General features: G+C 40.7%; 1 protein-coding gene and 1 pseudogene across 1 annotated transcript in view; one reads left to right on the top strand and one right to left on the bottom strand.

The window, feature by feature from the left end:
• Positions 1-25,199, top strand: part of LOC145404970 (proline-, glutamic acid- and leucine-rich protein 1-like) — a 201,360-nt gene that overhangs the window by 49,944 nt on the left and 126,217 nt on the right. The window contains exons 4-5 of the mRNA XM_080276475.1: positions 526-684; positions 16,504-16,575. Of these exons, the coding sequence (XP_080132601.1) occupies positions 526-684; positions 16,504-16,575 (231 nt within the window). The remainder of the gene's footprint in view (positions 1-525; positions 685-16,503; positions 16,576-25,199) is intronic.
• On the bottom strand, positions 12,110-12,228 carry LOC145405118 (5S ribosomal RNA; annotated as a pseudogene).

Genomic DNA, 25,199 nt, shown 5'->3' with positions numbered 1-25,199 from the left:
ATTTGATCATGACAGATGGGCTGTATTAAGTTAGAGTACTTTATGCAATATCATCACAGTATTTGCATTGTTAGCAAATAAGTAGTGAGTTCCCCATTTTCTATGTCCTACATATAGTGTCCCCAATGTCCTGTTACTGTTAGGTGTATGATTTGTGTGATGTACCGTAGCATATGAATGATGAAATGCATCATCCCTTTTAACCCTGCAGTTGGTGCTGGGGAAGGATGCCTTCACATGGTGGCATTGGTATTACTGGGCAGTGAAGCATCCAGGTTTTATAAATGTCCTTCATTCTCCTCCCTGTCCCCCAAATGGAGGGTGGTGGACAGAGGAAGAGAGGCAGCTTTGGCTTGCAGTCCACCAGGTTCATGTTCAGATGAGCCTGGTGTTGCAGCTACTACTGACTCTTCTCTTATATACATTATTCTTCATTTTTTTCATCTGGTCAGGTCACCTTATGAGATTTGTTTTTGTTTCTCACACCACATGAGCCTCTATAGCCTGTTGTGCATATTATCATAGGCACTGAATGGCATGAAAGGAGGACAAGGGAAGACCAGGGTATGCAGAATCCTTACACAGATCCTTCGCCATGTGTCATGTGCCACCGACCTGCAGCGGACCATCACAACTCGGCCACCTGGCTCTCTGATACTTCTCCTGGCTGCTGCTGAATCCTCGGTAAGACCTCCTCCTTCACCAGATAAAATTTTGCCAGCATTATCAGAGATTTGGAGTTGTATGGAATGACTCAGATCACCCATTGGATCCATATTGTGAAATTTTACCATCTTTTATAAGGCTAAGGTCAATACCAGTTAGATCCATTAGGTACAATTGCCCTAAGAAGTGATGGCCTATTTTCAGATTGTTTTGGTCCTTCAGTACTGCTTCATGCTCAATGAAACCCTAGAGATTACTGTATAAAGTAAAAATTCCATACCTTCATTATGTCATATCATCAGATAAAATGCATAATATTTCCTGTTGAGAATGATATAATATGAAAACAGTAATATGAGGCTTAGATGTATTAGAATTTAATATTATAAGATCCATAACATTTCACATTGAGAATGATATAAAATGACTAATATGAGGCATTGATATACTAGAAATTAACATTGTAAGATACATTTTCCGAACTTGAATGTGGAATGTATTACCCCGCTTGCAGTATTATGCATTTTCCGAATTTGAATGTGGAATGTATTACCCTTCATGCAGTGTTATACATTTTCCGAACTTGACTGTGGAATGTATTACCCTGCATGTGGAATGTAATCCCTTGAAAACCCGTATGCCCAAGTCCCAGACATTTTGGCCTTGGGTCCTTGGGGGGGGGGGGGAGTTCATCCCTACTTTAAATTTCCCACGCAGTGATGAACAGCTGTGTTTTGGCACATAATATAATGCTCCTGCACCCTCCCCTCCCCAGTTCCCACCTATCTACCATTGTGACTGCATGCTCGTCGCCATGGCTGCGTCACGTGCCCGTTTTTGTGAATAAAGAGTGAATGAACTGTAATACCTCGTCACTAGAGCACATGGGACTTTACAGTGTTGTGCAGTGTTAAGAAATTAGAATTCAGAGTACAAAGGATTAAGTGCGGTGTGCAACACTGGCCTGTTGCAACTGGCGTGGTGCAATTAAGAACAGAATGTTCAGTGTTAAACAATTATAATTCACAGTGCAGAGGATTAGGTGCAGCACAACACTGGGTTACTGAACATGCTTCGAGTGCCTCCTCACCACTGTCAGAGCCTTAGAGGAGGCGGATTAATCTTCGTGATGTCCACGGACATGTCGTAAGTACAGTAGATGGAATGGTGTCAAAATTATTAGAGACTACCAAAGAGAAGGAATCAAATATTATTTGCCTAACTGAAACAAAATTAACCCCAAAGATATCAGACAATACCCTAAATTTAGAGGAATACGATATATGGAGAAGAGAGAGAAATTTAAGAAGTGGAGGATGAATCGTAAGAAAAATCCACAAGTCAAAGAAATAGAACTAATTGTGGCACATTTATACATGCCAACCAAAGCAAACACTTGGGAAAGAGGCGAATATGAAGACCTGGCAGAAAGTACAATTCAGAGTTTAAGAACATTGCAACATAGAATGGAAGAGAAATCTGAAAGAACTATAGTAACTGGAGATTTCAATACAAATATAAATTGGAAGGAAGAAGAATTGAGGGATCAGAAGTACACACACACACACACACACACACACACACACACACACACACACACACACACACACACACAAAATTGCTTTACGTACGTAAAGCTGTCAGCTACAGAAGACAACGGATGCTATATTCACTAAGATGGTTTGTTTCTCAGTCTTTGGTGCCAGTGTGTGTGTCTGTGCAAATCAATTCTGGATCTGCAAACTTTGTCACATAGTTGGCATATCAAGTCTGGGTTTGCTGGGAGAACTCTGTTTTGGTTGTGCCTCACCACCCACTCATTCGATGTAGTGCTTCTCTCGGATTGTCTGCCTTTTCCTCTCCTCCCGCCAAGCCTTCTTACCTCTTCTGCCTTTCTTTACTTAATTCTTTCCTCATCCTTCTGCCTACGGGTGACTTTACACTCCCTCTTTTTTCTTTCCGTCATTCCTCTACTTCTTCCTATGGGTGACTACACTGAGTGACAAACCGAATGGTTTCTTGTACACCAGGAAACCATTTACTATGCTGGGTGGTAACCATATAACAAAATTTTGGCGCCTTTGGTGTTGTGGGTAATAGACGAGTTTCCGGTCAAAATTTTTTTTGAAGTTAGATATTTGTATGGGTAAAAGATACTCAGAAAATAACTATGTCAACCATTATTTCCAATAAAAATGTGCAGAAACATGAAAAAATAATAGATAAAGTAGCCGAAAAATCACGTGACACTGAAACGGCCTGTGCTTGGTCGTGACGTCACTACTCACACTGAGGCAGCATAGTGAGCTTTGTTAACGTTTAGCCAGGATACACTGTGCTTATTTCTGACCTATAAGAATGTCCAGTGACAAGAGGAATAATTGCTAATGTTTCGGTCCAATGTGTAAGTGCACTGACAAAAGCACAGTAGGGAAATTATTCCTCTGTATACTAGCCAATAACAATAAACAAAAACATTGGTGGCTGGCTGCTCGTCGGAAGTTCCCAGTGCTGGAATGCAGTCTTTACTGTTGTGAAAATATTATATTCTTCACCATATAGGTTCATACACACCTAATTATCTGAAATTCAGTAAAAAAACTATGCTTTATTTAATTATTGATAGAATATTAGTAGTCAGAGCGAAAACATGCTAAGGTTAGCTGGTATTTCTACTTTAGATCGCCAACATGCCTTGACAGACTTCTGTTTTGCACAGATACTGATTTAAAATGCAAATAAGTGCATTTGTATGTTAAATTAATAATTATACAAAGCAGAAGTCTGCCAAGGCAAGCTGTTCAGCTAAAGGAGAAACACTTCTGCTAATTTTAGCACGTTTTTGCTCTGAATCCGGATTTTTTAAAAGGTAAAATTAAATACAAAAATTTGACCAGATTTCGAATAATTAGGTGAGTATGAACCTCCATGGTGATAAAATCTATAACACTTACTAATTAAAAAGTGCCAATTCGGTGTTGATTCGGTAAATGACCGCTGTTTCGGTATTTCGTCACACTCCCGTGAAGTACTGTAGTTGAGTCACTGAAACTGTTTTTTTTTTCATCAGAAAACTAATAATGAAGAGGTCAAATATTAAATATGAGCATAATACCATCATAAACTCATACAACTGATACTGTACGGCATACATTTAACACTTCCCACCTCATGAGGTACGAGCACCACTCTGGAATGGTGTAGCTGTACGCTACTTCTGGTCGATTTCACCACAGTTTACTTACCTAACAGGTACCATCCATTTACACCATGAAAAATATTTCTTCACAACATATCTGAAGGGGGTAGTTTGGATCTACGGTGGCCATGTAGGTACAACTATCATCTCTGTTACTGGTAAAGTATTGTGTGATAGACTGGAGCATCGTCTGCAGTGTGAATGCTGACGTCATCGCCAACATGGCGGCTCTTTCCCTCCAGCCCTAAAGAATTAAAGTTATCACATCTTGTTCAGTGCAAATGATAATTTAAATTAAAAGATACATATACCGTAAGTTTTTAAGTACATGGCAGAGTGCACTGGCCATGTTTACCCAGAACCGACAACTCGTCTATTGTGGCCCTCCAATTGGATGGAGCCGGTGAAGGTTTTTTATCCAAGGGGTGGTTGGGGTTTATTGCTCACGTAATGGCACTCAAGGGTCACTCTCATCTTGAATGTCAGGATCAACTTGCCTAGTCCCGGGCTTCTTCGCTTCTCATTGGGAAACGTAGGATTGGATGATGGATGGATGGATGGACTCTGTTGTCTACGCTGTTCTCTGGCCATGTTTTCAAGCTTCTTCCTAACGAATGGTTCCTTCACAGCTGAGGTCTAACCATTGTTTTCTGTCAGAGGCATTGGTTTCATGATCTTTTGGTATGATGTTGCATTTCTTCAGGGTTGTCCTTGTATGATCTTTAAATCTCTTCTTGTGTCCCCCTGGTTTGTGACTTACTGTAGGGAGTTGACCATACACTCAATCATACATACACACACTTACATAATCACAAGTACACACACATACATACACTCATACACAGACATACATACATAGACAAACATACATATACACACATTCTCTCTCTCTCTCTCTCTCTCTCTCTCTCTCTCTCCCTACAGGTGATTGATAGATTTACACCCTCCCCATAAATAAGTATAAGGTATTACAACTAGAATCCATCTCACAATGGTATCTCACCACCAACATAGCCGGAAAGTTTTCCTTATCACATAATTTTGCACCTCCATCTCTGATTTGATGCAAATTTGGGATGTAAAACACAGACAAACAATGCCAGCCAGCTAATCTCACAGTTGAAAACATTACCACTTTACTTGCTTCGCAACATGGATGGTAAGCAAGTGGAGTGGTTATGTTTTCTGTTGTGAGGTTGGTGGGCTGGCTTTGTTTGTGTATGGATAAACAAAGTATCTCATCAACAGCTTGAGTTATCAATATGAAAATTTTCAGAGTATCAAGATATGGCCAAAATCTTGGACAAGTTTGAAAATGGGCACTCAGGGCTGAGGTCAAGGTCACCAAAATAGCTGCCAAAGGTGAACTAGCTGATCTTTGGCAACCTTGACCCTTAGTGCCTGTTATCAAACTCATCCAAGATTTTTGCCATATCTTGAGACCTTGAAAATTTCATGTTGATAACTCAAGCCATTCATGTGAAATCTTGTTTACCCACACACAAAGAAAGCCAGCCAGACAACCTCACAACTGAAAATGTTACCACTCCGCTCGCTTCGCAGTGCGGGTGGTAAAATGTGGGTTTTAAATGCAGGACCACAACAGCATGCCACAAAAGATAGATAGAAAGATATACAAATAATCACAATAACCATAATTAATAAGAGAAATACATAGATAGATAGATATATAGATACAGACTGACAAATATTCATTAATGAATAGTCCAAATAAATGAAGGTGGGGAGAACGTATAGAATATGAGGTAAGGTGGCGTGTGGTGGTGGGGGAGGGGGAAAGGGGTGAGGGAGAGCCAGTAATCTATGGGGAGGGGGGGTTGTTTGTCTCACCCCTCCCCCCTTCCCTTCATTTCCCAGGTCAGTTCTTAACCTATTGTAATTCATTTACCGGCAGACTTGATATGACTGTCCATTTATCACACTTTGCTCTCTCTCTCTCTCTCTCTCTCTCTCTGTCAGCCCTATAATGAAATGCACATACAGTACTATTAATATGAATATAATTGTATTTTATTGTCATAATGGCAGACACTTACAGACAGGCAATAGCAATGAGATAGGTAGACATACATATATATATATATATATATATATATATATATATATATATATATATACATATATATACTCAAGTAGGTATAGATACAGACAGATAAACAGATAAAACTGATATAGATAGATTGATAAATAGATCCATGAACAGAAGATATAGATGTACAGGTAGATTAGAGATAAATGGATAGGTAGATAGATGGAGAGTGTGGAATAAGAATGAATACTGTGTAACTCCTTCAGTCCAACAACTCTCCCAAACTGAATAAATTACTCATTCGATGTAGGGATCATTTATCAAGGCTTGCATGCGTCGGCCTCGGTCACCTAATGGCAGCTCTCCATGCTGGTCAATCTCTGGCATACTCCCCGATCAGTCCCGTAACCCAGAGGTCACACTCTGCTACCTTGTCTCAGGTCTTTTTTCGGTCACCCTCTTGCAGCCCCAACCCCAACGTTCACTCTTCTCACTTAATGCACCTAGGTGTCATATTCCACTCTCTCCACATGCCCAAACTATCTCGGTCTACCCCTTAGCACAACACCAGTACATTCCAGTCCCATTCATCCTTTCCACATGCCCAGACTATCCCAATCTACCCCTCATCACAACACTAGTACACCCCAGTCTCATCCATCCTTTCCATATGCCCAAACTCTCTCAGTCTACCCCACATCATCGCAAAACCAGTACATTCCAGTCCCATCCATCCTCTCTACATATTCAAACCATCTCAGTTTGCCCCTCCTCAGCACAACACCAATAGACTTCAGTCCCATCCATCCTTTCCACATGCCCAGACTATCCCACTCTACCCCTCCTCTTCACAACACCAGTACACCTCAGTCCCATCCATCCATTCCATATGCCCAAATTAGCTCAGTCTACCTCTCCTCAGCGCAACACCAATACATTCCAGTCAGATCCTTCCTCTCAACTCTTCATTCGCAATCTAGCCCCCCCCCCCCCAGGCTGCATATTCAAGAACATATCCATAATCCTGCAGCAGGAACCAACGGCCATCTTGGATTTTCTTACAAATATTTCCTGAAGATTTACTGAGAAATTATGCAGAAGAGAACAAGGTAGAGTTTCTTCTTTAATAGCATCAAAAGTACACAGAAAAGAACAAGTTAGAGTTTCTTATTTAATAGTGTCAGAAACATGGAAACTGGGATTGTGTGTCACCTTCCTCGACCATCCCCAAGGACTTGCCTGTATAATGACTCTCACCTGCCAATATCACCACCATCACAACCACCACCGCCACAACCAACACCACTGCTGCCGCCACCACCATCACCTACACCACAACCACCACCACCAAGCCACCACCCACCACCACCACTACCAACGACACAACCACCACAGACAGCCACTACCATCATTATCATCCTCATCACCATCCTGCTTCCTTTTTCCCCACTAAATGTAATACAGAGTGGGAGTGTGACCTGCGCAGTAAATGAATGGGATATATGTTGGTCCAAACGTACGGAAATGACAATGATTAGGTGGATATGTTCTTGAATATGCAGCCTGGGGGGGGGGGGCTAGATTGCGAATGAAGAGTTGAGAGGAAGGATCAGACTGGAATGTATTGGTGTTGTGCTGAGGAAAGGTAGACTGAGCTAATTTGGGCATATGGAATGGATGGATGGGACTGAGGTGTACTGGTGTTGTGAAGAGGAGGGGTAGAGTGGGATAGTCTGGGCATGTGGAAAGGATGGATGGGACTGAAGTGTATTGGTGTTGTGCTGAGGAGGGGCAAACTGAGATGGTTTGAATATGTGGAGAGGATGGATGGGACTGGAATGTACTGGTTTTGCGATGATGTGGGGTAGACTGAGAGAGTTTGGGCATATGGAAAGGATGGATGAGACTGGGGTGTACTAGTGTTGTGATGAGGGGTAGATTGGGATAGTCTGGGCATGTGGAAAGGATGAATGGGACTGGAATGTACTGGTGTTGTGCTAAGGGGTAGACTGAGATAGTTTGGGCATGTGGAGAGGGTGGAATATGACACCTAGGTGCGTTAAGTGAGAAGAGTGAACGTTGGGGTTGGGACTGCAAGAGGGTGACCGAAAAAAAGACCTGAGACAAGATAGCAGAGTGTGACCTCTGGGTTACGGGATTGATCGGGGAGTATGCCAGAGATTGACCAGCATGGAGAGCTGCCATTAGGTGACCGAGGCCGACGCATGCAAGCCTTGATAAATGATCCCTACATCGACTGAGTAATTTATTCAGTTTGGGAGAGTTATTGGACTGAAGGAGTTACACAGTATTCATTCTTATTCCACACTCTCCATCTATCTACCTATCCATTTATCTCTAATCTACCTGTACATCTATATCTTCTGTTCATGGATCTATTTATCTATCTATCTATCTATATCAGTTTTATCTGTTTATCTGTCTGTATCTATACCTACTTGAGTAGATATATATATATATATATATATATATATGTCTATCTTTATATCTACCTATGTATGTCTACCTATCTCATTGCTATTGCCTGTCTGTAAGTGTCTGCCATTATGACAATAAAATACAATTATATTCATATTAATAGTACTGTATGTGCATTTCATTATAGGGCTGACAGAGAGAGAGAGAGAGAGAGAGCAAAGTGTGATAAATGGACAGTCATATCAAGTCTGCCGGTAAATGACTTACAATAGGTTAAGAACTGACCTGGGAAATGAAGGGAAGGGGGGAGGGGTGAGACAAACAACCCCCCCTCCCCATAGATTACTGGCTCTCCCTCACCCCTTTCCCCCTCCCCCACCACCACACGCCACCTTACCTCATATTCTATACGTTCTCCCCACCTTCACTTATTTGGACTGTTCATTAATGAATATTTGTCAGTCTGTATCTATATATCTATCTATCTATGTATTTCTCTTATTAATTATGGTTATTGTGATTATTTGTATATCTATCTATCTATCTTTTGTGGCATGCTGTTGTGGTCCTGCATTTAAAACCCACATTTTACCACCCGCACTGCGAAGCGAGCGGAGTGGTAACATTTTCAGTTGTGAGGTTGTCTGGCTGGCTTTCTTTGTGTGTGGGTAAACAAGATTTCACATGAATGGCTTGAGTTATCAACATGAAATTTGCAAGGTCCCAAGATATGGCAAAAATCTTGGATGAGTTTGATAACAGGCACTAAGGGTCAAGGTTGCCAAAGGTCAGCTAGTTCACTTTTGGCAGCTATTTTGGTGACCTTGACCTCAGCCCTGAGTGCCCATTTTCAAACTTGTCCAAGATTTTGGCCATATCTTGATACTCTGAAAATTTTCATATTGATAACTCAAGCCGTTGATGAGATACCTTGTTTATCCATACACAAACAAAGCCAGCCCACCAACCGATCTACTTTGTTTGATATCAAGGAATCCCGCGACAAACTTGCGCAGTACACGGCTGACTTCTCGTCGAAAAGCAAATGGAACGTGGAGAGGAAGGTGATGTATACTCCCAAGTATGCAGAAGTCGACCGCTCCATGTTGATTTGGCATCGACAGCAACGTGTTGCTTGTGTGCTGGTGCGTGGTATGGAGCTGAAGGCTGCTGCTGAGAAGTTCGCAAGGCTTCATGATGCCCAAGACTTCAAGGCATCCGAAGGTTGGCTCTTCGCATTCAAGTTACGACATGGCCTTACCAACCATAAGCCTCATGGGGAAGCTTTGGACACTAACGAGGATGGAGTAGACGAGTTTCGGCACAAGGTGAAGTGCTTGATTGACAGGGAGGGCCTCATTCTCGGTCAAGTTTACAACGCTGACGAAACTGGCTTATTCTATTGCTCTTTGCCTATGAACACTCTAGCCGAGGAGACAGAGAAGCGTGTACCTGGCCGCAAGCTCTGCAAACAACGGATATCTGCTTTGTGTTGTGCCAATGCTAATGGCATGCACTGGCTCAAGCCTGTTATTGTTGGCTGTGCAAAGCAGCCTCGGTGTCTTCGTTGGGTGATGGATGTCCTTCCTGTCGTCTGGTACCATTCCTTGAAGGCATGGTTCACAGTCCAGATCTTCAAAGACTGATTCCACCGCCATTTCGTCAAGGAGGTCACCCATTACCAGACGGAGAAACTGGGAATCCCACGCAACCAGGTAAAGGCCCTCCTTCTCCTTGACAATGCACCTGCCCACCCGTGTGACAAGGAGTTGGTGGGTGAGAAAGGGTGCATTAGGTGCATGTTTCTGCCACCTAATACTACTGCTCTCATCCAACCAATGGACCAAGGAGTGATCGTGTCAACGAAGAGGCTGTATCGACGGAAGTTCCTGGACGAGGTGATGGTTGTTCTCGAGGACAAGGACGAGCGCAGGGAGGGACGGGACACTCGAGGCCAGCGGACTTTGGAAAACCTTCGCCGCTACAACATCAAGTCTGCCATCTACAACTGGGCCAGTGCATGGAAGGAAATCCCTGTCAAGACTCTCGTCTGCTTCTCGGAACAGATGTGGAGCACAATTTCCTACGTTTCGACGTGGATGACTTCCATGCACGTCTACGTGCGCATGGGGACGATGTTGATGTGGACGAAGTGCGTGAGTGGTTGGATGACGACAAGGGTGATCATGGGTATCAGACCCTGTCTGATATCGAGATCGCATTTCCAGTTGCAGGTGTCAGTACCCAGCTTGAAGATTCTGACGAGGACGGTGACAATGATGCGGACTCCTCTCAGCGTGACACTACTCCAGCCATCCCCTAGCTGAGCACACTCCGTGAACACCTAGAGTTCGTTCTGGACTACCTGGAGCACCTGGACTGCAACAAGGAGATGGGGCCCTTGGAACTTGTGGAGGAAGTGCGTGCTTTCAGGCAGCGCATCATTAATTGTCAAAATCGTTGTTCCTTGCGTCAATCAACCATTTACAGCTTTTTCAGGCCCGTGACCCCTGCTGTGCCCAGCCCTGGCTCCACTCCATTGCCTCCCCAAGACAGGCCCTCATCCTCTGAGCCACAGCCCAGCACATCAGGCACGGTGAAGTCACCACTCAACATGAGTTTGCGCCTCTCTTCAGAGTCGTCTGCAGTGGGTACGCCATCACCACAACCCAGCGATGCACCCCTAGGTCACCTGCATCAGCTACTCTCAGATTCTGACAGTGATTAGATGCCAAGAACTTTTCCACTAGACCACACGGGAATTTACAGTGTTGTGCAGTGAAAAAAAACAGTTCAAAGTGTTCAGGAATTTGAGTTCTAAGTGAAAAGACAAAGATTTAATTGACTGTCAATGTAATGTAAATTAACTAGAGTGTGTTATGTTTAGAAAATGGTTTTATGAGTGGAAAGACTTTAAGTGCAGAGTGCAACACTTATTTCATTAAGGTACAATGGAGCGCAAGTAAGACGAGTGTGCAGTGTTAAGAGAATGGAATTCTGAATGCAAATGACTAAGTTCAGTGCAAGACTTCATGAACAGTGTACTGCAAGTACTTCAGGAACTCCTTCTTACTGTCAGAGTCTGAGAGGAGGCGGGTTATTCATCGAGATGGCCAGGGACTTGCTGTAAGTACCCAGAATGTTTCATATTGTACTGTATTTTGCATACTTACCTCTAACACCCCATTTCACTCTTTTATGTCCCTTATTAGTGTGAATAGTGTCTTAAGTGCTATGCATGTGCAGTAGGGAGGTGTTTTTCTGAGTTAGGCTAGGTTAGGGTCCATAAGTACCAGTCCGGGAGCCAGGGACTTGTTGTAAGTACCCAGAATGTTTAATATTGTATAAAGTCACCTCTAAAGCCTCATTTTATGGTTCTTTTGCATTTATTTCAGTCTTTTATGTTCCTCATTGGTGTGATTTGGGTCTTAGATTGGTACAATGCATGTCCAGAGGGAGTTGTATAGGTGTTTTTCTGAGCTAGGGTCCATAAGTACAAGTCCAGGAGTCTGGGGCCCAATATCCGGACAGGACCACTATCCGGATGTGCCTTTGGCTCTATTACATCGGATATTGGGGGGATTACTGTATATATATATATATATATATATATATATATATATATATATATGTATTCATTCATTGCCAGATGCCATGTATCCCAAATGGGGTGGCCAAGGGCATAGAGTTAATTGTTTTACAGGGAAGGGCACTAATCCTCCACCAACCCCATTTGACACGTAGGGAGAACGTTATGCCAACAGCATCTGGTGTTTCCAGGCGGTCACCCATCCAAGTACTAACCAGACCCAACGTTGCTTAACTTCGCTGATCGGACAGGAAGCGGTGTACTCAACGTGGCATGGCTGTTATATATATATATCTATATCTATATCTATATATATATATATATATATATATAGATATAGATATATACATGTATGTATGTATGTATATATACCTGTATATATATATATATATATATATACAGGTAACTCGCACGGAACACGATCTCACGGAACGCGCTCGCAATTATACATGGTAAGGGCTGGGATACATATAAGACAACGTAAGATTAAAAAACCATCATGAAAACTACAAATTAACGCAGGAGAGGCCTTTGAAAGATCAAATCCTCGAACGTCACCGCTCGCAATTATACACGGTAAGGGCTGGGATACATATAAGACAACGTAAGATTAAAAAACCATCATGAAAACTACAAATTAACGCAAGAGAGGCCTTTGAAAGATCAAATCCTCGAACGTCACCACAGCGCGCGGTTTGTTTTGATTATGTGACGATCTAGGCGGGAAATTATTCAGTGAGTGAGACATTCCCGAGTACAGTAGCACAGTATTTGTAAGTTAAATATTTAGAGTACTGTACTGTTCTGGTAAGTTTATGTGCAACTTAAAGTACTATTAAATAACGTTAAAGCAAGAAATAAAGTCTTATAACCAGTTTACCTGATAGGCGTCAGAATATTGCCTTTTTTATTTGTTCGTTTTTTCCACAGTACTGTACAGTATTTGTAAGTTAAATATTTACTGTTCTCGTATGTACTGTACTTGTAAGCATTTAAATAAAGTTAAATAATTAAATAAAGCCTTGTAACCAGTTAACCCGAATTATATGATTACCCATGATCGGCGTCGGAATATTGCCTTTTTTGTTTGTTCGTTAAACTCTTACTGTACTGCTTTTCTACAGTACTGTATTTGTAAGTTAAATATTTACTGTTCTGGTATGTACTTGCAAGCAATTAAAGCATTAAATAAAGCCTTGTAACCAGTTAACCTGATTTATATGATTACCCATGATCGGCGTCGGAATATTGCCTTTTTAGTTTGTTCGTTAAAGACTTATAATAAGAGAAAAATACATTTTTGTGTTGGTACCTTTACCTATTTGCTCAGGTTTGCTGTAATGGTTTGCATCATTTGATGCAATGCAAATTGTAGAAAACTGTGAAAACTTTCGGGAAGTGAACGAAAATCTGGGACATGAGACTGACCTTGACTTCACCCTCTCATGTGTCATCTGTCAGTTCACCACCTGATATCGTGATGAGTGGATGTATGATTTTTTCGCTCGTGGCCATGCCTAACCACACATAGTTACACCCATTATCTCGACCCAGACAGAAAATACAATCTTTTTCCTCCCTTGCAAAACACAAACAACCACCCTGTTTACGAGACAGCAATATATATTGCGAAAATAACAAGGTAAAATGATAGAGAAAGATGAACATGTTATGACGGAAGAAGTACTTTTTCCCCGTCTGTAAACGTATTTATTTCTGCTTTGTATCTGTATTCGTAATAATTAGACTTATTGTTAGTTCTGAAACTGCATTACGATTCTGTTTTTAGCCATACTCGTGGTGTGGGAGCTGGAAGTTGTGACACAACTTCCTTATTGCTAATCGGACTGACCCTCCACTTTATTCTCCCGTGGCAGAGTCTAGCCTTGGAGGACGTGCAGTTTTCTCATTTAGGACTGAAAATTCAACTCTTTCGCTCCCTTTTCCAAGCATGGTCATAACGATAACGTAAAAAATAACTCGAAACTACCATAAACATATATCAAAAAGATGAAAATGTATTCATAACATTTTTTTTTTTCCAGCCATTCCTAACAGATTATGTACTGAAATCATTCGATATCACAGCACTGCATTTCTAAGTTAAATATGTACTGTTCTGGTATGTGCTTGTAAGTTAAAGCACTGGTACCAGTTAACCTGATTTATATGATTACCTATGATCGGCGTCGGAATGTTTCCTTGTGTTTACGTACAGTATTTGTGTGTTGAAGTTTTGCTGTGGAGTACTGTATTTGTGAGTTATAACATTAAATAAACCTTCTAACCACTTAAAGTGCTTTCTAGTGATTACCAGTGACAGATTACAGCAAAACAACACATTTGGGGGGTCTAGGGAGCAAAATATGGAGTAGTTTAAATATACGCGATTTCGCACCTAACACGGCACGGTAGGAACGAAACCCACGTGTTCCGTGCGAGTTACCTGTATATATATATATATATATATATATAAATATATATACTGTATATATATATATATATATATATATATATATATATATATATATATATATACTGTATATATATATATATATGTATATACACTACCTTTGTGTCCAACACGCGTTTGTCCAGCACTTAGAGCAAAAAATTAGTACGATTTAATACAATTTAATTACTGTAACATGGGTGCATTAGCATAACACGCACGGAGCTCCGAGAAGTGGGCGAAATCCGCAGAGTTCGCCTCTAGCACGATCACCTCTGATCCAACACGGTCATACTGGACATTCCTGTGATGCTGACAGCCAATCAAAACTTCTGATCAAGTTGCCTCCCCCACCCGCTATCATGACATGATCGTGATGTCGCCCAATCAAAAATGCTTCTGCTCTCATGTGATGTTTTGTTTAAATTTCTCCCGCCACAGTGCCACTCAGTCGCATAATTCGCATTGGAAGGTGCTTTTTTCTCGCCGCATTTTCTGCCCTTGCTACTGCATTTTATCCTGGTCACGATGACTAGGAAGTCTTCTGAGAACCCCAAGAAGCAGCGGCACCTCCCTCAGGCCACCAAGCTAGAAATCATCGAGAGGAAGAAGAAAAGGGAGAGGAAAGTGGACATCGCCAATGCCTACGACATGAATGAAGTCAGCGTGAGGACCATGATAAAAAACCAAGACAAGATCCTGGCAGCAGTGAAGGCTTACGGAGTGCTAGGACAGGCAGAAGCAGGACCTTCCATGGATGTGGATGAAGATAGTGATTCTGAGTGTGATTTCGCAGGATTTATGAGGGAGGTTCAGGAGAAGCAGCAGCCATTACCCGCTAGTGATGCCAGCAGCCATCCTCCGGGGACCCAGTAGGACTACCTACAGCCTTGGATACCACCTTCCATTCCCAGCAAGCCCACCAACACTATCCTAAAAGGTTAGTTATCATTCATAGTACAGCACCATTTATTATAATTACAGTAGTACCAATATATGTAAAGGTATATGGTAGGTATTTAGGGTGACTTTTCCTAGGGTTGCTGACATAATTCATTTTTCCCCATAAGCTCTGTTGTTTGTCCAACACATTTTTGGTCCAACACGGTACCTGTGCATGACAATATTATCATGTTGGATGCGAGGGTACTGTGTATATATATATATATATATATATATATATATAATGATTGGAATGAAAACCAGGTATCAGTATTATCGTGGCTGCAGATTTCTCTATGAACTGTAAATATGATGTCCATACAATGCAAAACACTCGACTTCAAAAATTTTAAGCTAGGACCTCATGGCTGCAGATTTCAATGGGAAATGTAAAAATGATTTCCATACAATGCGAAACATGCGACTTCCAATATTTTAAGCTGAGACCTCCAAATTAAAGGGTCAGAAAGTCAGGACTTGCAAAACCTGAGCCTTGTGGAAGCCCTGATGTTACCTCTTTTATCATTAAGAGGATACCCCATTATACTTCAGAAAATGTATGCAACATGTGCAATGTTATGCTTTTTGTGATGAAACTTGGACAGTAAAGATGATGGATGTGCATAGGTTACAGCATGCAGAGATAAGGATGACATGATGGATGTATAATGCTTCTCTGAATGACAGATCATCAGATGGCTGAATTGCAAATGAGATTAGAGATCAACTGAGATTTAAAGGCTTTGTACTTTGATGGATAATAGGAAGTGTAAGTGGTTTGAACATGTTGAGACTGGAGGATGAAAATTTGGGTGAAAATCTGTTACTGCAATTGCGGAGGATTGAGTACCAAGAGGCAGACCTGTGAAAATGGGTTTAGGTTCTACAGAATGACCTCTGGGTTGAGGGATTGAATAGAGGTATTGTCAGAGATTGTATTGCATGGAGATATGTCATCAGGTGAACACGGCTGATATATGTGAGCATGTACAAAGCTTTCCAAAATGAAGCTTCAGAAAACAAGTTCTCACCTCCAAAGATTTTTTGTGAATACATAAATTGAAACATTTTTTCTTTTGTTGTTGAAATGCTTTTATTACTCTGGAGTTGGCTGTATACAGTAAATACTATATGTTTACACTGACCTTTGTTTTTCTTTTTAATAGTGGAACTGTGCTGCATTGGAGTGTTTGTGTGAATACCTGAAGATTGCTCCAGTTCCATGCTTACCATTCAAGGTATTTGTCCTATGCATCTTTTGTATTAAGTAGCAGTGATTATCACAACCATACTTCTCTTTCTGTTTTTGTTATTGTTGTTTAGATGATTAATGGCAAGTGTACTGTGCAAGTCCGGTAATTGCTTCCCCATAAAACAGCTAACTCTTGTAGGATCATGGCATCTTGCTATAGATAGATAGAAAAAGGGTATCAGGATTGCTTTAGATGGCAGGAGCATATGTAAATGAGTGCAAGTTAAGTTTATTTCTTTCATCTTAAAGGGAAAGTGATTTATACTATGTGGTATTCAATCTGACTGTACCACAGCAGCTTCATTTCTCCATTCCTCATTTCCCCGTCAATAATTTTCTTACTGTGTTATGCTTTTGCATGGAAAGTTAGTTGATGTACAGGTATGTGTATGTAAGACAACAAGTGCATTGTACTCAACAGGGTGGAGTCAAAGACTTTTCATCTCATTAACTCTTCTCCTCTTACTGGCACCCTTCAGGATGTGTCTCTTCATTGCACTCTTGCATCTTGGTCTCTTTTTCTGTTGTTACTTCAGTGGTCGCTGCTCCTCTGAACTCTCTGCTTGCATCCCTCCACCACTACGTTGGGCAGGAAGCACCCTTCAAACAACAAACTCTTATCCCTTTTCTGTCCAACTTCCCAATGCAAGAGTTAACCGTTACACCCAGTCCTTCATGCATGCAGTAGGTCAACTCTGGAACTGTCTCCCTCTCCCTGTATTTCCTGCAACCTATAATGTCTAGTCTTTCAAATGCAGTGTGTCTAGGCATCGCATAATGAACGTATCTAAAATTTGGCCCTCTGTTTTCTTGTTTTTGTTTTTTCTTGGAGGGAACAATTTTGCAGGCTCCTGGCCTTTGGTTCCTTCTTTCTTGAAAAAAAAATATATATATATACAATATATATATATATATATATATATATATATATATATACAGTATATATATATTATTGTCATGACATGTTATGAGGGCTGCATTTCACCTAACCTATTTCTCCCATTAAAAGTTACATTTACTAACCATGGTTTCCCCAGCCACGGAGTTTTCAAGAAACCTAACCCCTGTAGTTGGAGAGGGATTTTTCTGCCTGTGATAGAACAACCATTTTCTTATCATGTACCGGTATTCAGAAACAGTCCTCATTGATGTTACTTATAAATATTCCATAATTTAACTATAATTATAAAGCAGTACAGTAGTTTTAAGATAAATTTTTACATCCTTACAAACTCCACAGGGTAGTACAGTACAGTAATTTCTCATTATATGCTGGGGATGTGTTCCAAAGTATTGCAACTTTTCCAAACTGCTGAATCCTGAATGGGGGGGAAGCTGGTAAATCAGCATTATAGGTAGCAGTGGAACTATAATGGGCAGTTTTTCTGAAAATTTTGGACTTAATAGCAAAAAGGAGCATCACAGTTCGTGACAGGTAAGGAGGACTTTTCTATATATTGTTTGCCTGTTACTACCACAAGTGATGGCATTATGTAATTTTCCATACTAACAAGTCAAGTTTACTTGTTGTTTAACTCATCTGTCTGACCAAGCAGACCCATTGACACCTACTTCTGTTAGGCCATCATACAAGCAGAGTACAGTACATACACTCTGCATTGAACTGGCACCCCGTTGTGATAGACAGCTCGTTCCTGTTGGATCACCGTCTGCTAAAGGCCCAACTGCACTGCCTGCTATGCTTAAGGGCAGTGTGCCACTGAGAATGAGTAGACACTGTCTCAGCAAATTAGCGACTGGGACATTAAACAAATTGAAATCCATGAAGAATTTCTCATACAGTGTAAGAAGCCTTGCAGAAAATTACAAACTTGGTACCATAATGACCGAATTAGAAGACATTAGTTGGGATATTGTAGGTCTGAGTGAGATCCACAGAAGAGAAGAAAAATTACTTTGGCTCCAAGACAGCAACCACCTATTTTATTACAGATGAAGGCAAAATGAAAGAGGTAGTGGTGTAGGATTTCTAATGAACAGAAATCTTGCAGAGATCATTGGTAAATTTAGCAGTGTATCTGACAGAGTAGCATGGACTGTAATTGATGTAGGCAGAAGATGCACCCTGAATTTAATCTAAGTATATGCACCAACTTCTCTAAGCTCAGGTGAAGAAACAGAAATATTCTGTGGTAACATCTTCCAGATTATGGAAGAAGGAAAGACCAGATATACAATTCTCATGAGAGACTTCAGTGCTAAAGTTGGCAAATCAAAGAATGGAGAAACATGTATGGGAAAATTCAGAATGAGAGAAAGGAAGGACAGAGATGAAATGGTGGTAAGTTTTGCTGAAATGTATAACATGAGAAAATGGAACACATTCTTTTACAAACAAAAGGTAGAAAATAGACATGGAGAAGTGCAAATAAAAGAACAAAGAATGATATTAACTTCATTATGACAGATACAGTATGTAGAGGTGTATGATATGTAGGAGGACTACTGGACCTCGTGAGCAGGCTGTAAAGCCTATGCCCAGAGTCGGACACACACACACACACACGAACAGCCGGAGAGAGAGGACGTCCAAGGCATCGCTCCTGACCTTGAGTAGTTTCAGGAATTTTGTCTGTCCTGTCTCCTAGGGTCTTTCTTTAAATTTAAAATAATGAAAGTTGGTAGACTACCAAAAATGTAAAGATTTGTTGGCAATAGTATACATGAATGTTTGTGGCTTATTGGTAACAGCTGTTTAGGTACTTGATCGGTACGTTAAAGATGGCCGAAAATGTAAACAATGAGGGAATGGAATTTCAAGGATTTGATGCTAATACTAATGTCATGGACCTAGTGAAAACATTAATTATGAGGATTAGTGAACTCGAAAAAAAAGTAGAGAATCTAGTGATAAAGGATGTGTCAGGAAATACGGAAACCACCATACAGAGTCTAATGCAGTCCAACGAAACAGCCAATGAAGAGATTAAGAATTTGAAGCGGAAAATGTTGAACTGAGGAGGAAACTTGAAGAGAGTACTAATAAAACGGAGAAGGTGAGTAATGTACTAGAAGAACACAAGGCAAAGTGGGCACACGTAGAGGAAGAACAGAAAGAAGTGGTCAGCTTAAGAGAGATCATCCAGGAAGAAAGGGAAATGAACAAGAAAGAAATGGAAGAAAATGTAGTGAAAATACTGAAGAAAAAAGAGAAAATAGTGAGAGAAACTGTAGAAAGGAACAGATGTGTGATAGTATTTGGAAACAGGGAAGAGGAAGAAAAGGTTAGGTTCGCAAGACTCGAGAGAGACACGAACATGGTGAGAGGAATATTAGGCAAGATTGACCCCGAAGGAAACAAGTGGGTAAAAGAAATTGAGGAAGTAAGGAGGATAGGGCCTTATAAGAAAGGGGAAACAAGACCAATGAGAGTCAAGTTTACATCAGAAAGTGTAATAAATGAGATACTTAAAGTGACCTGGAAATTAAGCAAAGAGGCGGGGATGGAAAATATTATAATAAGAAAAGATCTGAATGAAGAAGAAAGAGAAGCTTTAAAATCATTAAAGGAAGAAGTAAAGGAAAAAATGATAAGAGGACAGAGGAAGAACGTAATACTTTTTGTGGAGAGTATTGGATATGAAAGTAAGGAAATGGTATTTAAGGAAATAGAAGTGAAGGAAATTAGGGGGGATGGTTGTGAAAGATCAGAAGTTGAGGAAGTGGTACGGACAGAGAGTAGGAGAGAAGAGGGTATTAATAATGTCAAAAATAATTTGAAGGTGATATATACTAATGTTGATGGTTTCATATCGACAAGGATCGAAATTAATGATTTCTTGAGAGAACATGAACCTGATGTCATGTGCTTTGTAGAGACCAAATTAAGAGAAGATATTGATGTTCATTTGGGAGATGGTAAATACAAACTGTGGAGAAAAGACAGAAAAGAAAAAAAGGGAGGAGGAGTGATGATAGCAGTGAAGAACAACATAAATGTAGATACTGTGGAAATGGGAGAAGGCAGGGCTGAAGTGATATATATGAAATTAGAAACTGGAGAGAATGTTAAGAGAGATATGGCGGTAGTGTATGTTCCCCCAAAGACGAGAGCATGGAAGGATGACGAATACCATGAGATGTTGTCAGATATGGCTAGCTACTTGCAAAAAATAATTGAGAAAGGCAATAATATAATTTTGGTGGGTGACTTTAATTGTAAAGAGGTGAACTGGGAGGAATGGTACTCGGGAGGCGGCGAGGATTCGTGGGGTACTATGTTATTAAATATAATAATGAATAATGTGATGACGCAGTGGGTCAAAGAAGAGACACGGTTTCGAGGTGAGGACACACCAGCAAGGTTAGATTTACTGTTCACCAAAGAACCCGATGTAATAGAATCATTGGAATATCTCTGTCCTTTGGGAAAAAGTGATCACGTGGTCATTGAGTTCCAGATGTTAATAGGAAACGTCGAGCCAAGAGACGAGCTTCATAGACAGGGAAGATACAACTTTGGCAAAGCAAATTTTACAGGATTGAGAAACTTTTTTGAAAATGCGGATTGGAGAAAATTCAGAGAAACAAGAGAGATACAGAGGAAGTGGGATATCTTTCTAGACCTCTATAATTTGGGAGTGGAAAAATTTGTACCAAGAGTAAGAGGGAAAGAAAACAGGAAAAAGGAGTGGTTTAATAGAAGGTGTATGATAGCCAAAAAAGAGATATATAAGGCGTGGAACAATTGGAGAAAGAGAGGTAACGACAGAACAAAGGAAGAATATAAAAGAACAAGAAACGAATACACAAGAATACGTAGGGAAGAAGAGAGGAATTTTGAAAAAAGGTATAATTGACAAATGCAAGGATGAACCCAAACTGTTTTATAGATTTGTTAATGGCAAACTGAAACAAAAGGAAGGAATCACCAAGCTGAAAGTAGATGGAGAGGTCTTTAATGATGCGGCAATGCAAGCAGAAATAATGAACAAACGTTTCCAGTCAGTTTTCACTAAAGAAAAGGAGCTTGTGGAAGGGGAGGGAGTGATTAGAAATGTTCCGGTGATGAAAGATATAAAAGTGGAGGTGCAGGAAGTGTATAAATTACTGGAAACTCAAGATGTAAGGAAAGCCCCAGGACCTGATGGAATTTCTAATTGGGTACTGAAGGAATGCAGAGAACAACTGGCGGATAAAATTCACAGCTTAATTGTATGCTCACTGGAAGAGGGGAAAGTGCCAAAAGAATGGAAGAGGGCAAATGTGGTACCAATTTACAAGGGAGGAAACAGGGAAGAACCCCTGAATTATAGACCAGTGTCTCTAACCAGCATGGTCGCAAAATTGTGTGAGAGAATCCTGAAAGACAGATGGATAAAATATCTTGAAGAGATGAATATTTTGGCTGAAAGTCAGTTTGGATTCAGAAGTGGAAGGTCATGTGTTTCAAACTTGTTGAGCTTTTACTCAAGAGCGATTGATGCGGTACAGGAGAGAGATGGTTGGGTGGATTGTGTGTACTTAGACTTAGAGAAGGCCTTTGACAAGGTACCTCATAAGAGACTAATGTGGAAACTAGAATATATAGGAGGACTAAAGGGGAAACTTCTGGAATGGATGAGAGACTTTTTGAGAGACAGACAAATGAGGACAGTAATAAAGGAAAAGATGTCTGGATGGAGGGAAGTAACAAGTGGAGTCCCTCAAGGCTCAGTGTTGGCGCCAGTAATGTTCCTGATTTATGTAAATGATATGGTAGATGGAGTGAACAGTTATGCGAGTCTGTTTGCTGATGATGTAAAGATCTTGAGGAAGATAGAGGTTGAGGAGGATTGTAAAATACTGCAGGAGGATTTGGATAGGATACACAATTGGAGCCGGACGTGGGAAATGAAATTTAATGTAAAGAAATGTAAAATATTGGAAATGGGTAAAAGTACCAGGAGACCATCACTGAATTATTTTTTGGGTAATGAATTAATCACAAAAAGGAGAGAAGAGAAAGATTTGGGAGTGCTGGTCCAAGATAGTTTGTCACCAGAAAAGCACATTAACAAGATAGTTGGAGAGACTTATAAGCTCTTGACTAACATAAGAGTAGCATTTCATTATATGGATGAGGAAATGATGAAAAAATTGATAGTGGCCATGATCCGCCCCAGGTTAGAATATGCAGCGGTAGTGTGGTCCCCACACAAAAAGAAAGATATAAACAAGATTGAGAGAATACAAAGAACAGCAACCAAGATGGTCCCCAGTCTGACAGACCTGTCATACAGAGAGAGGCTGGAAAAACTGGATTTGCCTTCGTTAGAGGAAAGGAGAAAGAGGGGAGACATGATTGCGGTGTTCAGGACCATGGTGGGAGTAGATAAAATTGACAAAGAAGATCTGTTTGTATGGGATAAGAGAGCAACAAGAGGACATGGAATGAAATTGAAAAAGTCAAGCTGTTTGAAGGATATCAAGAAATATAGCTTTCCTTACAGAAGTATAGACTTATGGAATAGCCTGGACAAAGAGATCGTCCAGTCTAAAAACATAAACGAGTTTAAAGTTAAATTCGACTTATTGAGAAACAGCGACGGAAACCCACGAGCATAGTACATCCCGTGTATATCACAATTAGGTATATTCTTAAATATTTGGAATGACTTAGACAAAGAGGTGGTGCATGAGAAAAACATTCATGTGTGTAAAGGTAGACTTGATAAATGTGGATATGGAGACAGGACAACACGAGCATTGCTCAATTCCTGTATACTACAAATAGGTAAATACAAATAGGTAAATACACAAAAAAAAAGGAATAACATAATCAACACAGTTGTCAACAAAGTAAAGATCAGAAGTGACCGTAGAATGGTGAGTTGCCCAGCCAGCTTCAGTTTCAGAAGTGAAAGAAAGAAGTTGATTAAATATAAATAGATATATCCAATAAAAGTAAGTGAAAACAAAGCAGCCTTTGGGTTAGAAATAATGAACCGATTTCAGGCTGTAAGTTATGGTGAGTGTGGCATTGATGAGTGGAATGATAGACTAACAAAAGTGCTAAGAGAATCAGTGATTGTAGGGAAAAGTAATACAACCAAAGCCAACAAGTATTCAAAAGTGACCCTTGAGCTCATGAAAAGAAGAAAGATGAAATGGAAAGAGTGGAATTAAATAAGGGGATCAGAGTGACATCTTGGAATGTGGGTAATTTGAATGGTAGATTGGAGGAAGTGGTATAGGCATTGAGTAGCAGATGGTTGGATGATGGCTGTGTACAGGAGGTTAGATATACTGTACAGTAGGGGAGGATCAGCCAGAATGATTGCCAGGAGGGATTGTTGGTGTAAGATATTTGGGCAGGGAAAGGCAGATGGATATGGTGATGCGTGTGTGCTGGGTGAGGAAAATGGGTGGAATATGTCATGAATGTAATGAGAATGAATGAAATGAGTATAGTAGTGAAAACTTTGTTTGGTAGGCTCACATTTTCATTTACTGTATATTATCATATGCTCCTCAGGCTGGCTTTGATGATGTAGAAAAATATGGATTCTGGAATGATATAATACATATTGTAAGCAGTATGGGGGATGATGAGATCATAGTTTTGGGAGGGGACTTAAATGGTCATGTGGGTGAAGCAGCTCGGGGATATGAAGGGGTACATGAGGGGTGTGCATATGGTACGAGAAATGAAGAAGGGGAAAAGATATTCGGGTGTGGGGAGGCAGTGGACATGATTGTGTGCAACACACATTTTAGGAAAAGAGAGGGTAGGTTGATTATGTATGGGTCTAGGGGAAATAGTAGCCAGCTAGACTATTTGCTAGTCAGGAGAGCTGGTCAGAGGTTGGTGAGGGATGTTGAAGTTATAGGAAGTGAAGATTGTGTGCAACAACACAAGTTATTGAAATGTATTGTGGTGCTTAAAGAGTGGGTGATGAAGATGAGGACCTATATGCCTAGGAGGAAAATATGGAAGTTGAGAAATGAAGCAGGAAGGGATGCCTGCAGCAAAATGAGTAGAGTGGTGGCTGAACAGGGAGCTGTTGACAGAAGTGTCAATGAACAGTACAGAGCACACAAGAACAATCTCCAGAGAGTTACTGATTTAGTGTGTGGATGGGCAAGGGCCCCCCTAGAGTAACATGGTGGTGGGATGATGGTGTAAAAGCTACAGTTAAGGAGAAAAGACTTTCCAGGGAATGGAAAAGGGGTGGTAGCAGAGGAATACTTGGCTGCCAAGCATAGGGCTAGAAAAGAGGTATACAGGGCAAAATCTGAGTCTCAGAGACTTTTACTTGACAACATAAATAGTGTTGAAAGGAAGAATATGATATTTAAGGTGACAGAGCAAGTGAAGAGGGAAAACAGGGATATCACAGGTGAGCATTTTGTGAAGAATGATGATAGATAATGGTGAACAATGAGGATATTAAAGATTCCTGGAGAGAGCATTATAACTTGTTGCTGAATGGGGAGTTTGACTGGAATAGGGAAGTTTTGGAGTCAGCAGATCCAGTGTTTGGCTCATGGCCTTTGATTGATGGTACTACTGTGAGCAGGGCAATATGCAGGATTCAGGTAAGGAAGGTGGCAGGTGTGTCTGGATTGACTGCTGAAATGCTGAAGGCCTCTGGAGATTTAGGAGTG

The sequence above is a fragment of the Coenobita brevimanus genome, chromosome 65 (genome assembly GCF_032717465.1).
Source record: "Coenobita brevimanus isolate Jiangsu-jjx chromosome 65, ASM3271746v2, whole genome shotgun sequence".
In the NCBI taxonomy this organism is placed as follows: Eukaryota; Metazoa; Arthropoda; class Malacostraca; order Decapoda; family Coenobitidae; genus Coenobita; species Coenobita brevimanus.
Note: the sequence above shows the minus strand (reverse complement) of the source record. Positions and strands in the feature narration are given on the sequence as shown.